The sequence below is a fragment of the Thunnus maccoyii genome, chromosome 3, assembly GCF_910596095.1.
Source record: "Thunnus maccoyii chromosome 3, fThuMac1.1, whole genome shotgun sequence".
Taxonomy (NCBI): Eukaryota; Metazoa; Chordata; class Actinopteri; order Scombriformes; family Scombridae; genus Thunnus; species Thunnus maccoyii.
This window is the reverse complement of record NC_056535.1, coordinates 5,212,251-5,235,661: the sequence shown is the minus strand read 5'-3', so window position 1 is coordinate 5,235,661 and position 23,411 is coordinate 5,212,251. Positions and strand designations below refer to the sequence as shown.

The window sequence follows — 23,411 nt, the reverse complement described above, 5'->3', positions numbered from 1 at the left end:
TTTATTAATTATTGTGTGAAACTAGTTCGTTATTCATTTTTTTCATATCTGTCAAATATGAAAAGGTGATCAGAAGCAACCAAGGTTCACAGAAACTTTCAGCTATGAAGTCTTGGCAGCTTCAAACAAGCCATGTGAGGGCTTCTGAGTATGTGCTTTAATCTATCAGTTAGTCTTGACATGAATCATACATGAATGCAGCTAAAATAACTTTTAGTTTTCCGCTCGTCTCTCTTACCAAGCCCCCCCGCTACTACCATGCGGCCTCGCAGGAAAGCAGCGACGAAGTCCGCTCTCTTTGTTTTCATCGCCACCGTCTCCTCTGACTTCAGCCAGGCGCCTGCACGAGAACAAGAGACGACAGCTGGAGTGAGCAAATGTGTGTGCTTGTGTGTGTGTAAAAGCTTATAAGAGGTGAAGTCAGTGGCATTGTAGTCCACCTTCAGCTGGACAGGATGCTGCTGAACTTTTTATTTTTTTGAGTGTGACCCACACAAACAGGTCACGGAGAATTCAGCTGCAGCAAGGATATGTACGGCGCGCGCACACACACACACACACACACACACACACACACACACACACACACACACACACACACACATACACGTGGCAAGGACACAGAGAGGTTAAAACAAGCAGAGACTAACAGAGATAGAGAGGGGAAAGGAAGGTTAGTGTCAGACTACTACTAGAGTGAGAAAGCGGGGATAATGTTGCTTGTTAGTGACACTATTTTCAAGGTTGAACTTTTAACTGGTGAATATTGGGAGACCAATATGGACAACTCTATTTCTGGGAGTGTTTTCTATTTAGTGTGAGATGGAGTGAGTCATGGGTATGAGGTGGAAAATTCAGCTTTTTACCTGCAATCTAAAGATGAATGAAGAAAGTCAAGTAAATGTTTAAACTTTGGAGTGATACACTTGATTAGGTTTTGTTATTTGTTCCAGTATAAAACTGCAGTGATGTAGAATCAGACCACTCCAATAAGCTGTGGTGTGACATCCAATCACAAACAGATTTCCAATGAAGGCTTGCTTCGGCCCAGTAAAAGACATCAGTGAAGGCTGCTGGCCTCGTGTATCCTTGCTCAAGCCTCCTCCAGTATCCGACGGTCACAGTTTTTAAATCTTGTTTTTGTCACATCTGCAACAGTAAACTCTACATTCTCGGAGTTATTTGCCATGGAAATGGATACATTTAAAAAATGAGGTTCTTCTGGGGTTATTGTGTGTATTTTAACAAATCCATTTCAGTTTGGAATGGGTATACATGCCGCCTGGGGACATCTTTGTGCTTGCTCTGCTGCACACAGAGTTGGAAGTCAAATCTTTTCACCAGACAGCGAGGAGCATCAGCAATAGGGTCTTTGGAGCTGCAGGTGTAGAAGACATTACAATTTTAATTGGATCTCCTTCATTACCTGACATTTAAAAGACCAGTGAGTAGAATTTAGAGACATCTAGCAGTGAGGTTGCAACAAACTTAATTCCCCTCCCTCTCCACTTCCAAGCGTGTAGGAGAACCTACGGTGGTCGTGAAACTCGCAAAAAATGCAAAAAGCCCTCTCTACAACCAGTGTTTGGTTTGTCTGTTCTGGGCTACTGTAGAAACATGGCGGTGCAACATGGCGGCCTCTGTGAAAGAGGACCCGCTCCCTATGTAGATATAAAGGACTCATTCTAAGGTAACGAAAACACAACGATTCTTATTTTCAGCTGATTATACACTAATTAACACATTCTTATGAAAATTATATTCCATTTCTGCCAAGTCGGTTCCACTAGCTGCCACTAAATTCTACACATTGCGCCTTTAAGATTCACAAAGACGTTTTCTCCAATACTGTTGCGGTCTGTGTAGAGGTTCCACAACACTCAAAGCTGAAGCACTCCAGATGATAAAGGGTGTACTTGAGAGTGTAGGAAATGAAAACATAGCCATCAAAACCATGTTTCTCTTTCCCCAACAGATTCTGTACAAGTTTTTATTTCTACTTCCAGGTTTTGTTGCTGCCAAGTCTTGTTTGTCAGAAGGAAACCCAGACTAGAGAGAATCGTGACAGAGGAAGAAAGATAACTTCATCAGGGAGTGAGGGAGCAAGAGAGTACTGGAAAGAACCAGAGAGTGAAAGTACAAGAACATTATCTTGCTCCTTATCTTTGTCTATCTTCTCTTTCTTTGTCTGGATCTCTCTATCATCTTTAACTTGTTTTTCTCTTTTTTGCCTTCTCTCTCTCATTCTCTTGCTCTTATTGTCTTCTTCTTCTTACCCCTTTTGCCTTGCTTTTTCTCTTTCTCCTCTATCCTCTATCTCTCTTTTAAATAGGAGGCAGAGACGACAAGGTCGAGAGAAACAAATAGAGGTAAGAGAGATAAGTAGCCAGATGGTGAGCCTTCCTACATGTTGCAGCAGTGTGTGATGAGGAAACGTGTCCTCCTTTCCAGCCTGGTTAAGTTACACTGAGGAGAACAGAGTGCAGATCACAGCTTCCACTCTGCTCTGTTCTCTCCTTATGTAATATTTACCATGTTTTTCCATCTCAGTTTAGCATGTTAGCATGCTAACATTTGCTAATTAGCAGTTAACACAAAGTACAGCTGAGGCTGATGGGAATGTCGTTAATTTTGCAGGCATTTTAGTTATAAAACAAAGCACTGGTAATATTGAAATTTTGACCTGATGGTGGCGCTAGATGAAAAATCACCAAAGTTATTACAATTGACAGTAAGAGACTGGTGTCACCTGTCAGAGGGCTCAGTAGATTTATGACAGCACAGCCTCTGCAGGGCCTAGTGATATGACACATACAGTTTGATCCGTTTGGTCCAATTAAATCTGGCAAGTTTTTGGAAATAGCTGTATCATTAAATTATTTTATGCCATGTGTGCAGGGAGCCAACAGGAAGTCAGCCTGCTCAGCCAGAGAAAGTCTACATCGTACTCCAGTCCTTCCCTCCAAAAACGTAGAAGCCTGAAATGTTTTTTCAGTGTATGCACCCGATTAGCAACTTCCATACTAATGAATGGGATGTCATCTTGGAACACCGTATCTAGTTTTTCTTAATACAGCCACGAGAATAACAAGCTGTAATATGACAGTTTTAGGGAAAGAGATTATGCTACCTAATCAACATTATTTGGTAATTTAGTCTCACGTTACTGGCAAGTTGTTTTTAGGATTTTACATGTAATGTCTATTGATAAGTGTTGACCATATTCCATTTTAAGTGGCTAACATATGAACAAGCTAGTTTTGTCATTTGGTTTGGTCAGCAATGCAACCAGTGAGCAGTTGCCGGGTGTTAAAATATATTTTATTTAAACATCTATGTAACTTGTTTGTGTGATGCAGGCTGTATTTATTCAGTGATGCATAAATGTCCACTTTGAAAACATTTCAACTAGACAAAATTTGAACTTATGAACAGCTAATACAATCAGCACCTGAACTTATTACATTCAGGTGTTTTCTTTTAACATGCAGTCAGAGAATTGCATGCAAATTTGTGGCTACATTCTGGTCTATTGAGGCTACTAGTGGTGCAGAAATGTGAAAACCTTTCTTCTCTGTAATGGATTTACCAGTAAATAACTGCTGACATTTATACAAAATGGTGGCTCTAGAAATAAACTACTTCTCCTTGAATCTGAGGGAAATACACCAAAACATTGTGTTCTAACTTCTATTATACCTACCCACCAGTCAACAAGATGGATGCAGAATACAAGATGCAACAACAACAACAGCTCTTTTTTTTTTAAACAGTGCCCCTATGTTACAGGCTGGATTTTCTTCTTTAAATTACAGTTGTGTCAACACATCACACTACAGACTTATGGTCCAGTCCTCTGAGACCAAGTTGCGACTGCAGGCCTGATTCCTATTTGATTTGGAGGGATTACACAAGTGTTCGCTCCAAGATTTTCTTTGTAGGATGCAGGGAAAACACCAGCATACATTATTCTACTCTGGAGGGAGAAGCTGAGGAGAATAACAAGACAGAGAGACAGAGAAAAATACAGAGATAGAGAATATAGTCAGAGAGAGGGAGTGACAATAGAATGAGGGAGATGAGGCGATTCTCTGATGGCTGGGCTTTGTAGTCTGTCTGGTGGTAATTTTGTCCACAGCACTCCTCTGTAATTGTCTCTCATGATAAAAACTAGAAAAAGGATGGTGATTGGCTCTCGGCCTTTGATGGATTCTGTCTGTCTGTCACGTGTGAAATCTTAGACACTGATGACCACCTTCAGATGAGCCCTTTGAACGAGATCCATTATGTTCTAGCATTTTTTAATCATTACATATTGGCCCAAGGACGCACATTTGCTCTACTCGCATTTCTGCTTTTGCATTTTGGGTAATTTTACTCTCATCTCAAGCAGGATATAAATGAAATAAAGACAACATGGGAATACATTTTGGCCTCAGGGGGACTGCATCATTTGTGGTTATTGTTACTGTTGCCAGAGTTCTTTTTGTTCAGGCAAGAGGGGCTGATGAAAGTCTTTCTTTGTTGTACACACCAGAATTCACTACTCTAGTTGAGAAGAGCAACTGAAATAGAAATTTTTAAAAGGCCTGTTCGCCCAAAGCACAAAAATTTTTGATCTGGAAATAGTTCCAGGTACTAAGAAACCTCAGGAGCAAAACCAGGATCTCAGTATAAACAGTTTCCTGACTGTCCAGCTGCTAAAATCTATGCTGAGAAGAGACGAGGGTAAAATGTACAGTATGCAAGTGAATGATTTTGCCTCTTAGGCAACATAGAGGGAGCTCTTTCTTTTTGGTAGAGGTTGTTGAGGCTGTATGCAGCCTGACAGGAAGACTGCTGGTATTACTCAAGTGTATGAAACTCTAGTAACATAGTTTAATTTATGTATTTACGATATCAGGTCAAAAAACTAAACCTGATTACAGGGTTAGTGCATGAATAATGTGCTGATTTACATTCCATTTCAGCTTTCTTGTACTACTACTATTATCATGCATTTTCATCTTATTATTTACGAGATGGAGGAGTGGGGGCGTTCAAAGAACTCTCCCTCGATTCACACACTCTCTCTTTCTTTATCTTGCCTTTTAGACATGTTAGGAAGTCAAACTACATTCAATGAACACCACAAGAAATGTCCGTCCCTCATCCTAATTTAGATTTTACTGGAACCCAGTGCTTCCCTACTGTTTGATTTGAACTCTGCACTAGTTGCATCAACCTCAAGGTTTGTGTTTGATCAATGAGTGACATTCAGCACTGCAAACTCAGCAACAATAGTTCATGGACCATTAGAAAGTACTACCTCTAGAACAGGAGCCTATTTTGGGGCCTTGAACTGAATTTAGACCCTGGTTCCTTTGATTGAAACTCAGGTAAGGCTTGTGAGTTCTTAAAATAGTTTCAGGACCCCTGGAAAAGATGCTGTGGTGGAAACAGGCTAACTCTGCTAGCGGCGTTTGCCCAGGTTATGCGATACCTGAGGTATCTGCTTCCACCTCAACATAATGGAGGTGAATGTTATTTTGTTTGTGGTGGTCACTGTATTGTGATAGAGGTGGAAATTTTGGAGACGAATACCTCAAAATCTGAGCAAATAAAACTAAAATTACCCGCATGAGTAGATACCACATGAGCAAACAGACAAAAATGTTGTTTTTTTTATATAATTTGGGTGAACTGACCCTTTCAAATGATTTTCAAAAGCCACAGTTTTTCATTCTACGTGTTTATTATCTTTCACAACTCCAGTCTTTGTGTTTTCGGTTGTGCTCGCTGCGGCTTGCCTGCTGGCGTGCATACAATACTGAAACTCTCGCAGAGACATTACCTAACAGGCGTGCATCTTAATACTGGCGATACGGAATGGAACAGTAATAGAATATCACTGTGTGACAGCAGATTGCATGACCACATGTGTGTGTATGTGTGTGTGTGTGTGTGCGGAGAGATATTGCTGAAGATAGATAATAAAGCAATCTGTTTCTGGATCTTGTAATTTAAAGCGCTTCTCATCCACAGCCCTCCCTCCGCAGCTCATCTCACGTCTCATCTCCACCAAAATTAGATTGGAGGAACGGGCTACGGCTGCCTCCCCCGTACATGTGTGCATGTGCATCAGTATATAAGTGGCTGTGTTTATGTGTGTTGGAAGGCCTTTCTCCCCTTCTTTCTCTCTCTCTTACACACAAGGCAAACTTTCTCCCCCTATTATCATACATTAACATTATCACTCCCGTGTTCTGCTTTATTTGGCTTTCATTCGACCGATCCCGATGTGTGACCGCATACCCGGCTGTCTAAAATGACTTATCGATTTTTGCTCTCCCGTTTCTCCTTCTGGTCCCTCCTCAATTTGTTCACCTGTTACTCTGGGGTGTCTTTGCCGGATAGAGGGATAAGTCATTTCGCTGTGTTGTGGGACACAGAATGTGCACAGAATGAAGAGAGGAACGAGCCTATTGCAGTAGAAAAGTATTTCTTTCCACAGCGAGGTTGATGTTAATGGCTGCTTTGTATGACAGTGAAGTCAAAATGAAGATGCATGCTGTCAGTGACAAGAAGATGATGAGACATTTGCTGATACCAAAAACAAAGTGCCTGTGTGGTATGTTGTCAAAGGAAAATCTCTTGCTCTAGCATAATAATTTTCATTTTTTCTAGACTACAGACTTGATAGACAGGTCTCTTATTGTTTAGAGAACTGCTAAAGGAATACTTCAAATGTTTAGGAAATGTGCTGACTTGCTTTCTTTATAAGATTGGCATCAATCTCCTTGTATCACTCTGTCTGTGCATTATGTATGGAGCTAGATATTTAGCCAAGCTTAGCATAAAGACTGGAGGCTGCTGGAGGGGAACTAGAGGGGAAACAGCCAGCCTGAATAAATGCTATAAATGTTTAACTTTGTGTATCTCGCTTGTTTACATACAGCACTGTGCAAAAGTTTTCAGCACCCTAGATGTTTAGATTCTTATCCATTATGCAATACAATCAGGGAGGTGTCTGATCGGCCCCAAATTTATTCATGACATGACAATGACCCCAAGCATACAGCTAGAGTCATAAAGAACTGTTTTCAGCAACAAGAAGAATGATGAGTCCTGCAACAGATGGTATGGTTTGGCCCCCCATCATGGAGTCAATCTGGGATTATATGAAGAAGCACCTGAGATGGGCTAAATTAATAAATCCACAGAAGAACATTCTTTCTCCAGGACGGTTACAACAACCTACCTGCAAGTCACCATGAAAAACTGTGTTGAAGTGAACCGAGGAGAACTGCTGCTGTTTTAAAGGCAAAGCTGCTCACAGCAAATATTGATTTCATTTAGGTTTCTGCTGTTTACTCGACTTTGTAGGAAGTTAATTGATAAATTAAAACAATTTATAGCATTTTTTTTGTAAGCATTCTCACTTTACTTTTAGTGCCTAAAACTTTTGCACAGCACTGTATGTAAAAATGACAATTTGTGATTTCATAGGGAGCTACGTGCTTGGTGAATGACAGACGGGTGCATAGACTGTGTGAGGCTTTCCAGATTCTTGTTTTCATAGTGACATCACCAGGTTTGGTACCATCACATCTGTACAGAGACCAGAACCAAACCTGCACACACTTGAGCTGCAGACACTGCAGACTAGTATTGAGCGGATGGATAAACAGCATGTCTGTCTGTTTCTTATGGGAGTTAAGCAAACAAGATACATGATCTACAGTAGACAGCTATGGATGTGTTGGTTGGTGTATTTTTAACTTTCACTTTTTTCTGAGAGCCAGGCCTTCTATACTCCCCTTCCTCCAGTCTTTAGCCAGTCTTCCAGGCTAATCATGTGCTGACTCCAGCTCTACAGTCTCCTCATCCCTCTCTCAGAAAGAAAGCATTATGCATATATCCCAAAATGTTCAACTATTACTTTAAAAGCTATTCCAGAATATGCCAGCTATATCTTTCCAACAAGTTAACAAAACTGAATATTTATAGCAGGCCACAGAGCAACATTATGCATACAGTGCCCTCAAAGCCCTCAACCCTACTTGATATTTTATAATCATTCCAACTCTCCTACATCCTGCATATACTGAGTGAAATATTCAAACTCATGATGACATTTGTTGTATCTGCAGTTCCGGCTGGATTGTTTTATACACATTACTGTGTGATTAATCCTGACATATCTGACATCTTTCAAAACTTTAGAGTTGTGTTGTGTGTGTGCATGTGTATGTGTTCTTATTTGTGAATAACGGCGAAACAAGCGGTGCTGAAAAGGTGAGATGTGTCACTGGAAGATCATTAGAGTTTATAGTAAAAATATAGAACTTTTATCTTACTTTTAAAAAACTTTTTTAAAAGAAATGGAAACCTCTATAAGTAAATGTGCACAGTATGTTTTTGTACCTTGGTTGGTGTCAAAAATGTTGACGTTCTTGGTGAACTTGGAGCTCTGGTGTCCTCCTCCCTGCCGCAGTCCTCCCAGCAGACACAGCCTCCCAGCTGTGTCCCATATCACTCCCCCATATGAACGTTTACATGGCATCATGGGTAGCGTAGTCCAAGAGCGTGTCTCTGAGTCGTAAACTTCGAAGGCTTTCACCGGTCGCTTACACTGACGGCCACCTAGAAGATTGTGTAAATACATCACTGCTTGATATAATCTTTACTCAGCTCATATTGAAACAGTGAGAAATCATTTCAGTTAATTTTATTTTCCTCTTTTCTTTCCTTTTTTTCATTTCTTTTCCTGTATGTGTGTAAACTCTTAATAAAATATTGTTTAAAAAAAAAAAAAAAAAAAAGTACAGCGAACACACCCACACCAGTCTGTTTGTACCTGCCACGTAGAGCTTGTTGGCTAGCAGATGTACGTTGGCATCATACCGGGGGGTCGGCATGGGAGGAAGTAGCGCCCACACGTCCTTCCGAAGGTCGTACTGCTGCAGGATGCTGCGAGGGAGCAGGTCAGCACCCATTCCCCCCACAGCCAGAGCCCGGCCATCTACACACACACACGTCAAAGTTTCCATCTGAATGCTTGTAAGCATATTATCATGTGTCAGATGAGCAAGGTTGAAGCTGAGAGGGTAGATACATTTGTCTTTGAAAATGGTGCTAAATAAACTGACACCAAATAACAATAACAACCTGCTCGATAAAGATTACTTTATGAAAGATCTTTAAGAAGTTAGCTTGTGATGAGGCAGGAGACTGTGACAGACATGGGAAGCTTGGGGAGTACAGCAGCAGAATAAAAATGCACAAGTCCATGTCTGGCACTTTGGCATAACACCTCTAGCATAAGAATGGAGGTGGGTGAGGGTGCTGAAGCAAGAGAAAATATAGCATTAATTATCAGAATGAAGAGAAAAAGAGCTGCAAGGAAACAATCTACATGTTTATTTATTTATTTATATATCTCATTTATTTTTCTAGCTTCTCAATTTACCTGCCATTTACTTCCAGTTAAATCCGACCTCAGTGCATCCATGCTACTAAAAAAAGTTTCCAAAACACTTTGTATTCATTTTGGCGTAGAAGTAAAACTCATTACCTGAAGTTCATTATCTAATATCTGAAAAATAATGATTCTTCAAATATCCATAAAAATGACATCATTTAGTCAATTGGGTGACTGACTATCCTTTTAAAAATACCATATTTGTTTTAATTTGGCTCTATCGATCATTTTGTCAGACTATTTGTCTCTTTTTCAGCTAGTTGGGATGAGTTTTTTGGGAGGGGGGGGGGGGACTGTGAGCAAAGGGCCAAGGATCGAAGATTGGTCAGGGAGATGGAGAGAGCAGCACAATGAACCTATACGCAGCAAATAAGTCTGCGTGTATACAACATCTATCTGTGTTCAGGCAGACACTGACAGATGCCCTGCTAGACTGAACACAAACTCACCGCGGTTGAAGAGACGCTCTTTGAAAAGGCTTTTTTATTTGTATTGACTGTTGGACTGATCTTAAGAAGTGAGTGTGAAAATATTACTGCTATTCCCTCATATTGGAGAAACTATGTGGTTCTTGGTTCAAATGAATAGAGCGTATTGTAGAGTTGTTTTTTAATCTGTTTTAAAGAAAAGTGAGCACTACAATTTCAATAATAAAAATAAGATCCAATTATCAATAATTACATGCAAGTTGTGGTATATGTAGTTAGTTTGGTTAATGTTATATGACATCAGGACATCGTTCATCATTTGAATCATTAACTTCTGATGAAAGTCTGGAGAAAAAAACAAAGTTAACATATTGAAGCCTGAGGTAGAGAGTATGTTCCATTACAAAACTTAAATCATTTTTTCCCATAAGACATGAATGCACCATAAAATGCACATTGATACCGATAGCAAGAGGAATCAGTGTGTCTCTCTGTTTGAATATACAACACCGATAGCTGCCGCAGCTCTCTCCACCGCCTCAGCCTCCTCCTCCTTGTTTTTGCTATTGTTGATTTAACTAAGATTTAATGTTCATGTGTGTGTGTCTTTAAGGGGGGGGGGGGGGGATTAGCTCTCCCAGAGGACTCCTTGTTGCTGCTCAGATTCTTTAAGAGCTCCCTCAAAGAAAAGAGCCTTTTACACTGAATCTAACTGTAAAACCTTTTTCATGAAGCATTTCTCTATGTGAGGTTTCCAAATGTAGATTTCAGTATGCTTCCAAAGTAGCAGTTTGATTGACATCCATCTGTGCACAGCTTGATTTTCCTTTCAGTACATGCTGCTCTAGCACATTTAGAAGATTTATTTATTCTCAGAGGTGGAAAGTAACTAAGTACATTTACTCAAGTATTGCACTTAAGTACAATTTTGAAGTACTTGTACTTTTCTTGAGTAACAGTAACATGCTGCTCTAACACTGATGCTTCAGTATTAATAATCTAATGATGTCATGTATAATAATATATCAGTCAGACCAAACCACTACTTTTACTGCAATACTTGAACTATATCAAGCTCTTACTACTTATGTACTTTTACTTAAGTAGGATTTTTCAAGCAGGACTTGTAATATATGGAGTATTTCTACATTGCTGTATTTCCTTAAGTAAAGGATCTGAATACTTCTTCCACTACTGCTTATTCTGCGTTGGCTACCAACAGAGTATATCATAAATAATATACATGTGACCTACTATATGCATCCCCTAAATCATCATGACTCAGTCCATACCTTTCACAGTGATAAATACACCCATCAGGGCCTCCCGCAGAGCGCTCCTCTTCCTCCACCTCCCTTCTTCTGTGTTGTACATCTCCACCACCTTCAGGGGACTCTGGTCCTCTCCCACTCCCCCCACCACCAGGATCTGCTTTCCGAGCACTGCTACAGCTGCTCCAGCACGAGGGGTGGGCATGGGGGCCAAGCTCATCCACCGGTCCCCCTGCGAACAGGGACGAGCAGCTTCAGTCAGGCAGAGCAGTTACATACAAACCCACCGACCACGAAGGACAAGTCTGCTGGTTAATTTTCACTTATATGATTCAACTAACTTGAATGAGGTCATACTGCCAAGTACACATTCCCTGGTTCATCTGTGACACACTTAATATGTTGATGGCAAACAGGGCAGAACAGATGTTTCATTATCATCATAATCATTACAAATAATTAATTATTACAATCATTACTATTAATACTCATTCTCAGCAGCAGCAGCCACTGAAGTTTTCTGTGCTTTAAAAAGGTAGAAGTTTTTCTAAGTTTTTCTTTTCTTACTTGGTGCACCTCTTCTGTGCCAGGATTTGCTTTATATTGAAAGCTAGTTTATTTCTAATTTAAATCCATTGATTTGTGACAGTGTCTTCAGGGGGCTTAGATCTCATTAATGTTTAAATAAACCCTGAAACATTTGCACAGTGGAAATTGAAATACAGCTGCATGTACTACTTTGCTGTTGATTTGCCAAGAAAATTATAAGTCTAATATTCTAGTTTCATTTTCCCCCTTTCAGTGTATTCAGTGCCTTGTGAAAATGTGTCATTTCATTTGAGCATATGTCTGAATGTTTGTTAGTTCAAACTTTTAGGGCTCTATTTTCACAAAGCTAGCGCGGTCTTTGTGCAGTATTCCTCGGGCGCAAGTCTATTTTTTTTTGCGTCTGTGCCTGTTTGGTCATTTCCGTGCACCAAACAAAAACGCCCCTGCACTGACGTGGGAGGAGAGGCGCAGCTCAGGCTGTGTTTATGCAGATGATGCAGTGCAATTCTGGGGGTCATTTTGGCATGAAATTGTGTTTGCGATAAAACCTGCTCAGAGCACCTCTTATCACACACGCAGACGCAGGGCAATTTTCATGGCTTCAGCTGGCAGAGGCACACAGACGTCTCCAAAATCACAGAACTTCTTTCATTTATGTTAAGTTTGCTCCTTTCAGTTTGCTACATGTTCTTTCATCTACTGCAGATTGACATGAGAATAAAACACAAGTTTGTTTTTAAGGAAGATTCTTACCAATAATATCATCCTCATGAGCATAATCTAGTGACCCGGAGTTCAGAAATATGCTCTGTTGGATGAGTTTCCCACAACAACTTGCAGAATATTGGATCTTTTCCATGTTTATTAAACAGCTGTAGTCATGATACACGTGTCTCATCTACAGTCTCTGATATGAGAGAGGGGCTGTGCATCAGTTAACATGTGGATGACACAGCAGAGGAAACCTCATTAATTATTTAAATCTTCAGGATCAGTCAGTTTTTTCTGTCATGTCACAAGGATCATGACTTTTCAGTTTTGCTACTTACAGTCACGTCTCAAAATACTCGCAGTAGTCAGTTCTGTGCATTGACGGGTGTTTCCATATAATCAGTGTGTAAAATAGCCTCTGACAGTCGGAGGTCCTGTACTGTGCACGTTCCTTCCTAAACTGAGTAGACCTACATGCCTGGCTGAGCCTGGTCACTGATGGTCAGGAAAATTGCAACAAATTGTTGGTCATAGCCGCAAGCACCTTATTTCAAGAAAATAGAGCCCTTATTGTTTTACCATAATATTGTTGACTGACATCACCACTACCAGTTGTATCCTTACTTGGTGTAAAAATTAAACATCAGATACAGTGTCCGAATGGCATTTATCTCATACCTCAGGGGAGTAGAGCTCCAGGCTGGGGCAGGGCCTCCCTGCAGCGTCACAGCCCCCCAGCATGTACATCTGCCCCCCCACCTCAGTCAGAGTGTGGTAGACACGGCCACTGGGCAGTCGTGCCAGGCTCTGCCAGTGAAACTCCTGGGCTGAAGGTACCGCCATGGCCTCGGCACCTCAGGGGAGACTGAGAAGGAACAGGAAGGAGGCCCACAATCAGGAAGGTTTTGGGGGTGGATTGATTAGGGGAAGCTAAAAACTGAAGAGATGTGGGAGAACTAGGAGAGTGAGGACAAGGCCCCAGGGTGAGGGGGAGGTTCTTAATTGGAAAGGTGAAGCGGAGGTAAGGGGTGGGAGTGTCGGATTAGTTGAAGGCCAGGCTGAACTCTCCTCCCCTGTGGATAGTGGGCTGGGCCCTGGAGAAGATATGAGGTGAAAATGGATTTAGAGCTGCAATACACTGAGAGCAGAGCAGTAGAAAGTGAAATAAATTGGAAGAACTTCAGTGAAGAGCAGTGTGCGCATTTTCTGTTGAGTGGACATTTACAGTATCCTGTAAGATGTGAACACAGCAAAGCAAAGATTAAGATGAAGATGAAGAGTCTGTCATTAGAAACATCTCATCATCGGTGGTGCAAACTCACTCGGTACATTTACTCAAGTACTGTGCTTAAATGCAGTTTCAAGGTACTTGTACTTAAAGAGGACATGACGTGCTTAATGTGATTTTCTGTCATTTACATACCTTTATGATGTCAGATGTTAGGTGGTGAACATATGTAAAATGCTGCCTTCAAGTCAAAAGCCCAGTGATCAGTCTGCTCTGAACTCTCCGTTTGCAAAGTTACTTCCCCATCGACCTGATGTCAGATTGTTTGTGCGCGCCCACAAACATCTGTCTGTTCCATAGCATTTGTTTCTAAGGTTGTTGCCAATGTTTTTCCATGTGTTGTTTGCGTCGTCCTCTCTCATATTACGGATCGGATTCTGACTCTAACACATAAGAATGTATTTGAGAAGACCAATCAGAACAGAATGGACTCATCGAGAGGGGGATCTTAAAGAGACTAAAGAGGCTGAACTGAGGGGCTGAGTAAAGGGCCAGTGTAAGATCAGTAGTTTTTAACTGTAAATCATACTAAGATATTCCAGTAGAGCCTCAGATTAAAACTACAGACATGTAAATGTGCATGTTATGTCCTCTTTAAAAATGATCTAACAGCTATTACTACTTACTTGCCCAACAGCAAAATTAGCATAATTAGCTCAAGATATTTACACATTAATGCATCTGAAATGATGATCCGGTACATGATATTTTTAGTATATTTTATTAATGATACTTCTGTACTTTTACTGTACTTAGGGAGCACAATTGACTGCAGGACTTTTACTTATAATGGAGTATTTTTATATTGTTATATTGCTACTTTTACTCCAAGCTGCTTAAATCAATATTTTTCTGTTAACAATGGATCAAATGACTGTGTGTGTATGTGAAAAATGTCCCCACCAATAATTATCATCCAACTCTATGGTTCCCCTCAGTTCCGCGGAGCATTTTAGTGTCTGTCGGCTGAATGTTTTGGTTTTACTGTCTGCAGATTTACTGTTCTGGTTCAGGGTCACCGCTCTCATCAGCTTTGACAGCAGGCAGTTGTTTTCAGCCAGCTCTGCTAAACCCACTCTACACTACCTGCTCAGCAAACAGACAAAGGTGGTGCACATAGTGGAGCATTTAGCAGCTTTAGAGCCAGATATCAGTCTCAGGAGTGGGTGGAGACCAAAACAGGGCTAAAAGGAGAGTGAATTTTGGACTTACATTCACCTGGTGAACACAAACACGACTCCAAATGAATGCTAATGTTGCTCTGATGAATGTGTAAATAGGCGACTGTTTGCTAACACATCTGCCATATCACCTTTATTAGAGCTTGTTGCACTGCACCAAAGTGGCCCAAAAGTCAACGAATAAGTAAAGGTCTTGAATACTTTTTCAAGCTGATGCATGAACAGACGAGTATTTCAAGAAATACACCTATTGCCTGAACTATTGTGGTACTCCTCCAAGGTAACGGTTTTCAAGTCTTACATTAATGAGTAGTACAAAGAAACATAAGCTAACACTGTCAACAGTGTCACTGTCAACAAAAGCCAACGACACACACCCAATTCTGGTGTAAGAATTCACTTTTTATGACATAAAAATCTGCTGTCTTCAACAAGTCTGGCAGCTTTACAAGTGTCTCATTAAAATGACTCATCCAGCCTTGGATCTCCTTCAAGTTCTCATCTTCTCACTTGAAGAATAACGTTTACTTGACTTACTGGATTGTCTGGTCACATGGCAGGACAAACTGCATAAAAGATGTTTACTGTATGATGATCAATCACTTCAAGTTACAGTTTCCCTTTAACACTACATCACTTTGCCCGCATGTAACTGTGAATCTGCCATGCTCCCCTAAGATGAGTAGCAGCTGTAGTCTAGTGGAACTGAACTGACACAGCGTCTCTCATGTATAAGTTTCCTTCCTTGTCGTTCCTATGTCAGGCACCGCTGTTGTTTTTTCCTGTGTCATCCCTCAGTAGCTTTCTGTTTCCTGTGTGTAACCCACATCTCCCGCCTACGTATAGTTCCCAGCGAGGAACAGGGGAGGAAGTCTGTCATTGACGTGGGAGGGAGCATCCAGAATAAACCCACGGTGCACTGAAAACCTAATTCTGACTACATTACCTTAAATGCTCCCTGTATCACAGCTTTACATGTCACACAGGGAGACATAACTGTGGTCATTACTGTCAGTCAGGTGTGTTATGAGGAGGTCACAGGGAGTAGATTTAAGTGGAAATGTGACTACTGTTATAATACCCAGCTGTGATTTAACACAGCCTCTCAGCAGTTTATCCTTTAAAGCTTCACATCTCTTTTTAACACATACCCCCACCCCTTCCCCTTTTTTCTCTCCCTCTCTGCCCACCTCCCTCCGTTTTACTACCACGCTTTATCTACCTGTCATACCTTTGATCATCACACAGACGGAGGAATAAAGAATGGAGGGTGAAGATAAAGAGAGGACTGCCCTTCAAAATAAAATCTTCCCCATTTTAGTGTGCGGGGTAGGTTGCCATAGCAACAGTTAGGCTTTTCCCAAGAGGTTCAGCTTTAGCTTTTTTTTTTTTTTTTTTGCTTTTGCACATGATTGCTTATCGCTTGGTTTGCAGTTAATAATGGCTTATGAAAAAGGATGAGAAACCAATAAAAGCACTTGCTCTCCTATAGGCTGACCCCGGCAGGCGTGCACTTGCTAACGAGGCAGGATAGCTCTCTCTCGGCCGGCTCACGGAGTGCATTAATTGCAATCTGTAACCGATTTGGTTCGCCACATCGTTTTTTTTAATTAACTGCTTGAACAGCTTGAGATCAACAGTAAGCCCACCAGCATCATCTGAAGTCATTTACAATCAGCATGCCTCCAACTTGAAACTTTTAATTAGGTTGCGTAGTAACTCTCCCTACACTCCCTCCGTACAGGGAGTGTCTCTAAATGTAAAGCTTCATTCATTAAATGAAGCATGATGAAGTGTATGTTAATTTCATATCATCTCTTATCATTGATTAGTATCTTATCAACCTTCCATCCGAGTTTGAATGACAATAAAAATAATTTATGATAAACAGGTTGTAGTGGAGGAGGAACATCTGAACTCGGTCTGTTGGTTGTTCTCCTTATGGATCTTAAACGCATGAATATGCAAATACTGAGATTGCAAAACCTAACCTGAAGCCAAGGAACAAATCCAGCCAGTAATAACATTTAATACAACAAATTGGAATATTTGAGATGACTAAACTGGATCCAACTGCACCGCCATGTCAGTTAATCCCTTATTAATCAGACCTGGAAGCATTACTCTTCCCCGGGAAAGACTAACAGAGAATCAGATTGAATTAACGCTCACATTTATAGTCCAATGTTATTCATTTCTCATGAGTTTGTTTTCAAATGTATCGTGAAGAACATTTTTCAAATACATTTTCTCCAGTTAAAATTTAATCGAATTACTTCAATTGAAAGAATTTCTAGGAAAACACGCCAGGCAGTGACTTTCACTTCAAACGCTACGAGTTCACCTGATTGGATGGCTTTTAGTCATTGTTTATTAATGGGAACCAATCAGGACCAAGTCTCCTTTTCTCAGGAGTTAACTTCACTTAAACTAACCATTATTCCTGATCATACATATGTATGATAGAGACAAACAGTGAATATTATATTGTACACTAATCTGTATAGTAAGAGAAGGTTTCAAGTCTTGCAATGCACTTGACTGCCATGCAACTGCTCATTTACCTGAGATGCTAAGCTACAGATGTAAAGTCCAGGAGATCACTAAAAATGCTGACCTAAACTGACTAAACTAAAAAGACATTAGTTTTTGTTGACTAAAACCGGAGATTCAAATGACTATTTGACCAAAACTAATACACATTTTCATCAAAAGACTCAAACTCAAACTACATCAAAATCAGAAATGAGTACCCTAAATTACTGCATAGCTCTATTTTAGGGAGCTGAATTCATCGTATCAGTGTTCATTCTGGATAATGAACTGTCAAGGATGAAAGTAGTAAGTAGTTACAGTATGATGCTACCTGGTTGCACAACATTATTAGACATTATTCCTCAGATGTGTCTCAGTCTGGCTACTCAGTTACATTTGAAACTGTCGTTGCATCACAATGTTGACATCCAGATTGCAAAGTAGCAGGCTGTGATTACAGCTCAACACGTGACTGTATACAGCAAGAGTCTCCTCGGTCCTTGATGTCTGTTTGAGTGGAGGACTGTAACAAGATATTCCTGTGGCATAGACTGAGACATATTTCCATCTAGATGGCAGCTTGTTGTTTTCGTTCTGTGTTGAAAAATCACACCAGCAGTTAGAATACATACACACATCTAGGTTGTTACCACAGCAACCGATGCAGAAAGTTACAGGATGCCTGAAAAAAAATATCTGACGTGATCACACATTACAATCTGGAAAGTCATTCCTATACATTGGAAATCAGAAAATAAGATTCGCCCACAGTCTTGAATGCAGTCTGTGGTCTATAATTTCCTGAAACTGTGCAGAAGCACAATCACTGGTGAACGAGGGTGTGATCAACAAATTCTTTCTATATATCAAAAAAGAAAAGAAACCTTAAAGATATTGGCATGGGCTTGGAGACTATGAATTTATAACAGAAAGCCTGCATTAGAAACTGGGGGTGTAGAGTTTGGGTGTAGATGCATAAAGGGTCTAACACCTTGATTCCACCGGGCACGGCTGCATCGGTTCCGTCATTTCAGAAGCGTCACAGAAGCGGCTCTTCACTCTGCTATGCTAAGCATACGTGCCTAATCTATTTTTGATGTAAGCCGTGTCAAGCTGCACAGAGTAGATCCAGCCAGGCAGGAAGTCAGACACAGATACAGCATAGAGCATCCTGTGAATTTTCAATTTTGAAGAATCCCAATCGCATATCAACAATAAACACAATTAAAACAGACAAATAAAGAAACCATTTAACTATGTAGCCTACCTACCCATGGTAGAAGCACAAAAATCAAAGAAAAATGACCAAATCAACAAAATCGGAGCACGTCAGCAAAATCGGGAAGTTCAGTTGCGTTGCTACTGCGGTAGTTACGGTATACTAAAGGTGCTCGTTAGGCTTTGACCTAGGCTGCCGTAATTACTGTAGTAGCAGCGCAACTGAACTGCCCGATTCTGTTGACATGCTCTGATTTCCGAACAAAACTGCATTGCAAATGGAACGTGACGTAGCCATGCCCCGTGGAAGCAAGATATAATGAAAGACACTACTGGGTTGCATTATGGGAAATGTAGTATCCAGTGATTTGGAAACTAAAATATTTTGCCCCCTGCTGACTTGATTCTGCCAATTCTTTTTTTTATTCTTTCTCCTGCGAGTCCTCCGACTTTATGGAATAAATCACTGGAGTGCCCTTTTAAATGTGAATTAACGTATGCATTAACATGTTTCTTTCATCTTGTTTTTTACAAGATTAAATCCATCCTGCATATGGGCAATAAACAGCTTTGAAATTAATGATGAAAAGAACCATAATCGTGGCTACTGCTTTGACCGCCACATTAAAGCTTCAAAATACAGCAGCAATATTTAACCTTCTATATGGTTTGAATATTTTAAGAGCAAACTCCTTGCATGAGTCTCCTTTAATCCTCCTCTCAAGTATGCTTTACATGTTGGGTTGTGATTTGAGAGGGCTTCAGTAACCTCCTACACCAGGTTGTTTGTAGTGCAGTAACCTATTTTTTTATTATTTAGAGGTCAGATAAAATGCTTGGTGAGCTTTATTCTGATCTAAAAACAACCCTCCCTGTACTCTGCTCTCACTCTCACTGTGTGTGCAGGCAGTTCAGCAAGGGATCGTTTATTGACTTGTACTTAATTAGTCTGCAGTATTCAAATAGAGCATCTGTGCTGCAGTCTGTAGCTGACCTCAGTACATCACTAAAGTTGCCAAAATTTGTTAGCGCTTATTTGGATGTGTGTATACGTGTGTGTGTGTGTGTGTGAGAATGTGTGTAAAAATGCCGGAGAAGGTTGCCAGAGCTTTATCAGACTAACAGCTTTTCACACTGGCCTGGTTTTAACAATGCTGAAATCATTCCCCAGAGCTCCAATAGCAGTTCCACCTCCCTGAGTCTGATACAATCAGCACTGTTTTGGCTCAAACAAGTCTTATCTGGTGAAGTTCAGCAGAGGCCAACTACTTCATGGCAACGACCCGCTATTGATACAGATCCATTTAACTTTAGGAGCAAGAAAAACTTTGGAGAGTGAAGACAGATGCAGCAAAGTGAAGACGCAGCAGTTCTTCTTTATTACTAAAGGCCTCTGAGTAAATAATATGGGACATTTTCATATAAATAAATGTGTTTTGTTACTTTTTATCTGTTCAATGAGAATAACACTACTGAAGTTCAGCCTACTGAGGTTAACAGAGTGCCATGCACCATACGGAAGGGCTGAGGCGATGCACCAGGTCCATAAACAACAATTTCTAATTCATTGTTTTTTCCTGAATCAGTTGTGGGGCTGGTTTCCACCCTCAGACCACTTGTTCCCCCTGAGCTCTAAAAGCTACAGTAAAGTAAAGATAATACTATATCGCACACCTGCTAACCCCAACCCTGCTCCTGTGTTTACATTCCTATTAATAGTTATTAATTACATAACAACAAATAACAGCAAAATCTTTTTCTGCTGATCGCTGATGCAGCCTGTGAGAGAACAGACAACGCTCTTCTTCCTTCACATCCTTATTTTCCAACTCACTACTGTTCTCTCTCTCTTTCTGCCTCCTCTCATGCACCAAGTGTCAAATATCGTGCAAGCACTGGCGCTTTCCACAAATGTCCTGTCATGGATGAAGCCGTAGGAAAAAAATGACAAAATGCCATCGCATTAATAGATATATGAAACTAGCCATGTTCCATGTCTGAAAAGTGCTTTACATGCTATCAAGGTTTCTTCCTGCCAGTATGGAGCCTGTTAGAGGCTGTGATAGTCAGTCCCTAAAAGCTTTGATACAACTGTTGCAAATATTTGGTATCACGTAGGGCCTTCTTGAAACTCTTGAATCACAAAAAAAGATGTGATTTCTTTGGAACCAGTAGAAGAACTGGCAGTATAGCTGCGATGCACAGAAATGTAGAAAAGCCCAAGCTTCATCTAAAGTAAATGCAAGGAAAGAAGAAGTGCTACCCATACGGTTTCATTGATAGGTAATCTCTAGGAAGTGCAGAGCAGACATACCACAGCAAAGAGCTGAACAGCGACAAGGGAGTCAGCAAGTAACAGAGGAACTTGTGGATTGCTTTTGGGTATGATTTGCCGGGCAGCAGGCCTTGTTTCCTCTGCACATTACACTCTACATGACAATTACACAGCCTCTTATGGCAGCTTGAGATGCGAGAGCTCTCCTTCACCATGTGAACATACAGCACATTCCGCTGTGAATGCATTGAGCCTCTCTGGCTGACAGATCCGCAGCTCAACTCCTCTCAGCCAACTGAATCACCAGCTTGCTCCCAGCAGCAGCTGCAGACATCCTGCTGGTTGGTCAGCTCCAAGATTAGATGAATCTCCGGGTTACCTGGCATCCCAGCTCCAAATGATCTAACGGTCCAGACCAGATTAGGTGAATGTACTGCCTTAAGAGAGCCAAGCAGAAAGCTAAAGTCTCAAGGTTTGTGAGCTGCTTAGTCGCTCAACCAAGACTCTCCTTTGAGTCTGAGAGCTGACCTCGGGGTCAATAGGCCAGAGGGAGAAACGGCATCCCTCAGTCTCCAGAGGGCAAAGAGAGCCAATGGCTGCTCTCCCCTCTAATCTTATCTCTACTGTGCACACAGAAAGGCACCATGTGCTATCTGTAATAAATCACTCTCAACAGACAAAAAGACTAAGGCGAGAAGTAACAATGCTGCATAATAATGTTGCCACAACTCTGCAGCAGGAAAATTACCTGCTGTTGTCCCCGGATCTTCTTTTAGCTGCTGCTGCTGCTTCTGCTGCTGCTGCTGGCCACCTCACTGTGCATGTTGTCATTTACATATTTTACAGAAGATTGAAATGACAAAACGCTCCAGCCCAGCTGTTACTGTGTCTGTGATGGTACTGATGAAGTGAATTAGCAGGCTGAATCTGGCAACGCAGGGTCCAGGTCCTATAATGAAAGAGCTGAGGCTAAATCAGTTGTGGCTGATTGCTGGCCGAGGCTGACGCAGAGCAGTTGGCGTTTCTCTTATCTGCCTTTAAAAGACAAACAATTCACTCTTTTCCCCTCTCCTGGCTTGGTTTAGCCGTCTACATGAGTGTGTTTTATTTGTGTGTGTGTGTGTGTGTGTGTGTACACGCGTTTGTCTGTGTGTTCAGCTGACAGATGCTGTAAATGTACACTGTCACCGTAGCAACTCAAGTGTGCAGTCATGTTGAGGAGGAGAGAACAGAGCACCTAATTCTTTCTCCTGCTCTGGTTTTCATGTCACTCTGTGTGTCCATTAGATGAACTCACTGACCATCTATCAGCCTGTGAGGTCCCATTGAGAAACACATAAAAAAAGACAACAATATATTGAGGGCAGCAAACACACATAACTTGAGATTACCTGCCAATTAAATGCTGACATTATTCTTTATCAGGTGGAGACAGTAACATAGTTTCTTTTGAATTTTTGCTTTGTCTTTACTGCCTTTATTTACTGGTTTTTAGCAGAGTCACTATATGTCTTAGATATAGGAATGCCATATTGTTATCTCACTGAATAAATTAAAGACATATATGATAATATTTTATATAAATGTACAGAGGAGAGTTTCAGTGTTGCAGGGATTTAAGAACTATATTGATAGGTAATGTTATGTCTTGGTACTGTCTATTGTACTAAAACTCATATTGGGGTTTTCTTCCATTTGAGATGAAGATATCTTGAGTTTTGGCACTACAGTTCCCATCATGTTTGGGGTGACGTAAACAGGAAGTTTGACAGTTTGCCAACGTTGCCATGGAGTCTATTCAGTTAGCTGGGGGCCTGAACAAGGGCTGTGCAATATACTGAAGATAATTGGATAAATTTGATTTTTTTTTTCCTCCAATGAGTAAAATGTCTAAATTGTGCAAATCAAATCACAACATTCACGAAACTTTTAGTCAAGAAGTAACCTAGATGATAGCTGCTACATTAGCTGTCTTGAGTCACGACACTCCTGTGAACAATGACGTGAATAGTTACACTTCATGCACACCTGCTGCAGTTTATTGGACTGTGATGACTCCTGGTGGATATCTTATAGTGAATTTACTGGTATCATCTATAAGAAGGGCGCACTGAAAATGATTGCACACTGAACTGTGCTCTTGGTATGTTTGTCGACAAGGCATCATCTCTGGTTACGAGAGCTGAAGCTCTGGGGGTCGACATAACGATTTGCACATTCTACATGTGCAAATTGAGATGATGCCCAGTCTGTCCCTCCCTGCGAGGTAGCTAACGCTAGCTAGCCAGCAGTCTGTAGATATCAGGCTGATATTTTTCGAGCAGCAGGTGAATTAGTGAGCAGACCTTTCTGCTCTGTCTGTGCTGAAGCTGGTCATTAAACTGCGTGTTTGTCCTTTACTTAGCTGAAGCATCTGGTACTGACAGTCGAGGGCTGTGTGGGATAAGCTGTATTTCATGGATAATGATGACAGCATTGCAGACTGTGCAAGT

At 40.9% G+C, this 23,411-nt stretch overlaps 1 protein-coding gene across 1 annotated transcript in view; it reads right to left on the bottom strand.

Annotated features, from left to right (window-relative positions):
• Positions 1-23,411, bottom strand: part of klhdc8a (kelch domain containing 8A) — a 38,402-nt gene that overhangs the window by 4,732 nt on the left and 10,259 nt on the right. Inside the window, exons 3-7 of the mRNA XM_042406826.1 lie at positions 13,101-13,287; positions 11,184-11,394; positions 8,840-9,004; positions 8,407-8,625; positions 239-340 (exon numbers count right to left, since the gene is read on the bottom strand). Coding sequence (XP_042262760.1) covers positions 239-340; positions 8,407-8,625; positions 8,840-9,004; positions 11,184-11,394; positions 13,101-13,265 — 862 coding nt within the window. The 5' untranslated portion in view covers positions 13,266-13,287. The remainder of the gene's footprint in view (positions 1-238; positions 341-8,406; positions 8,626-8,839; positions 9,005-11,183; positions 11,395-13,100; positions 13,288-23,411) is intronic.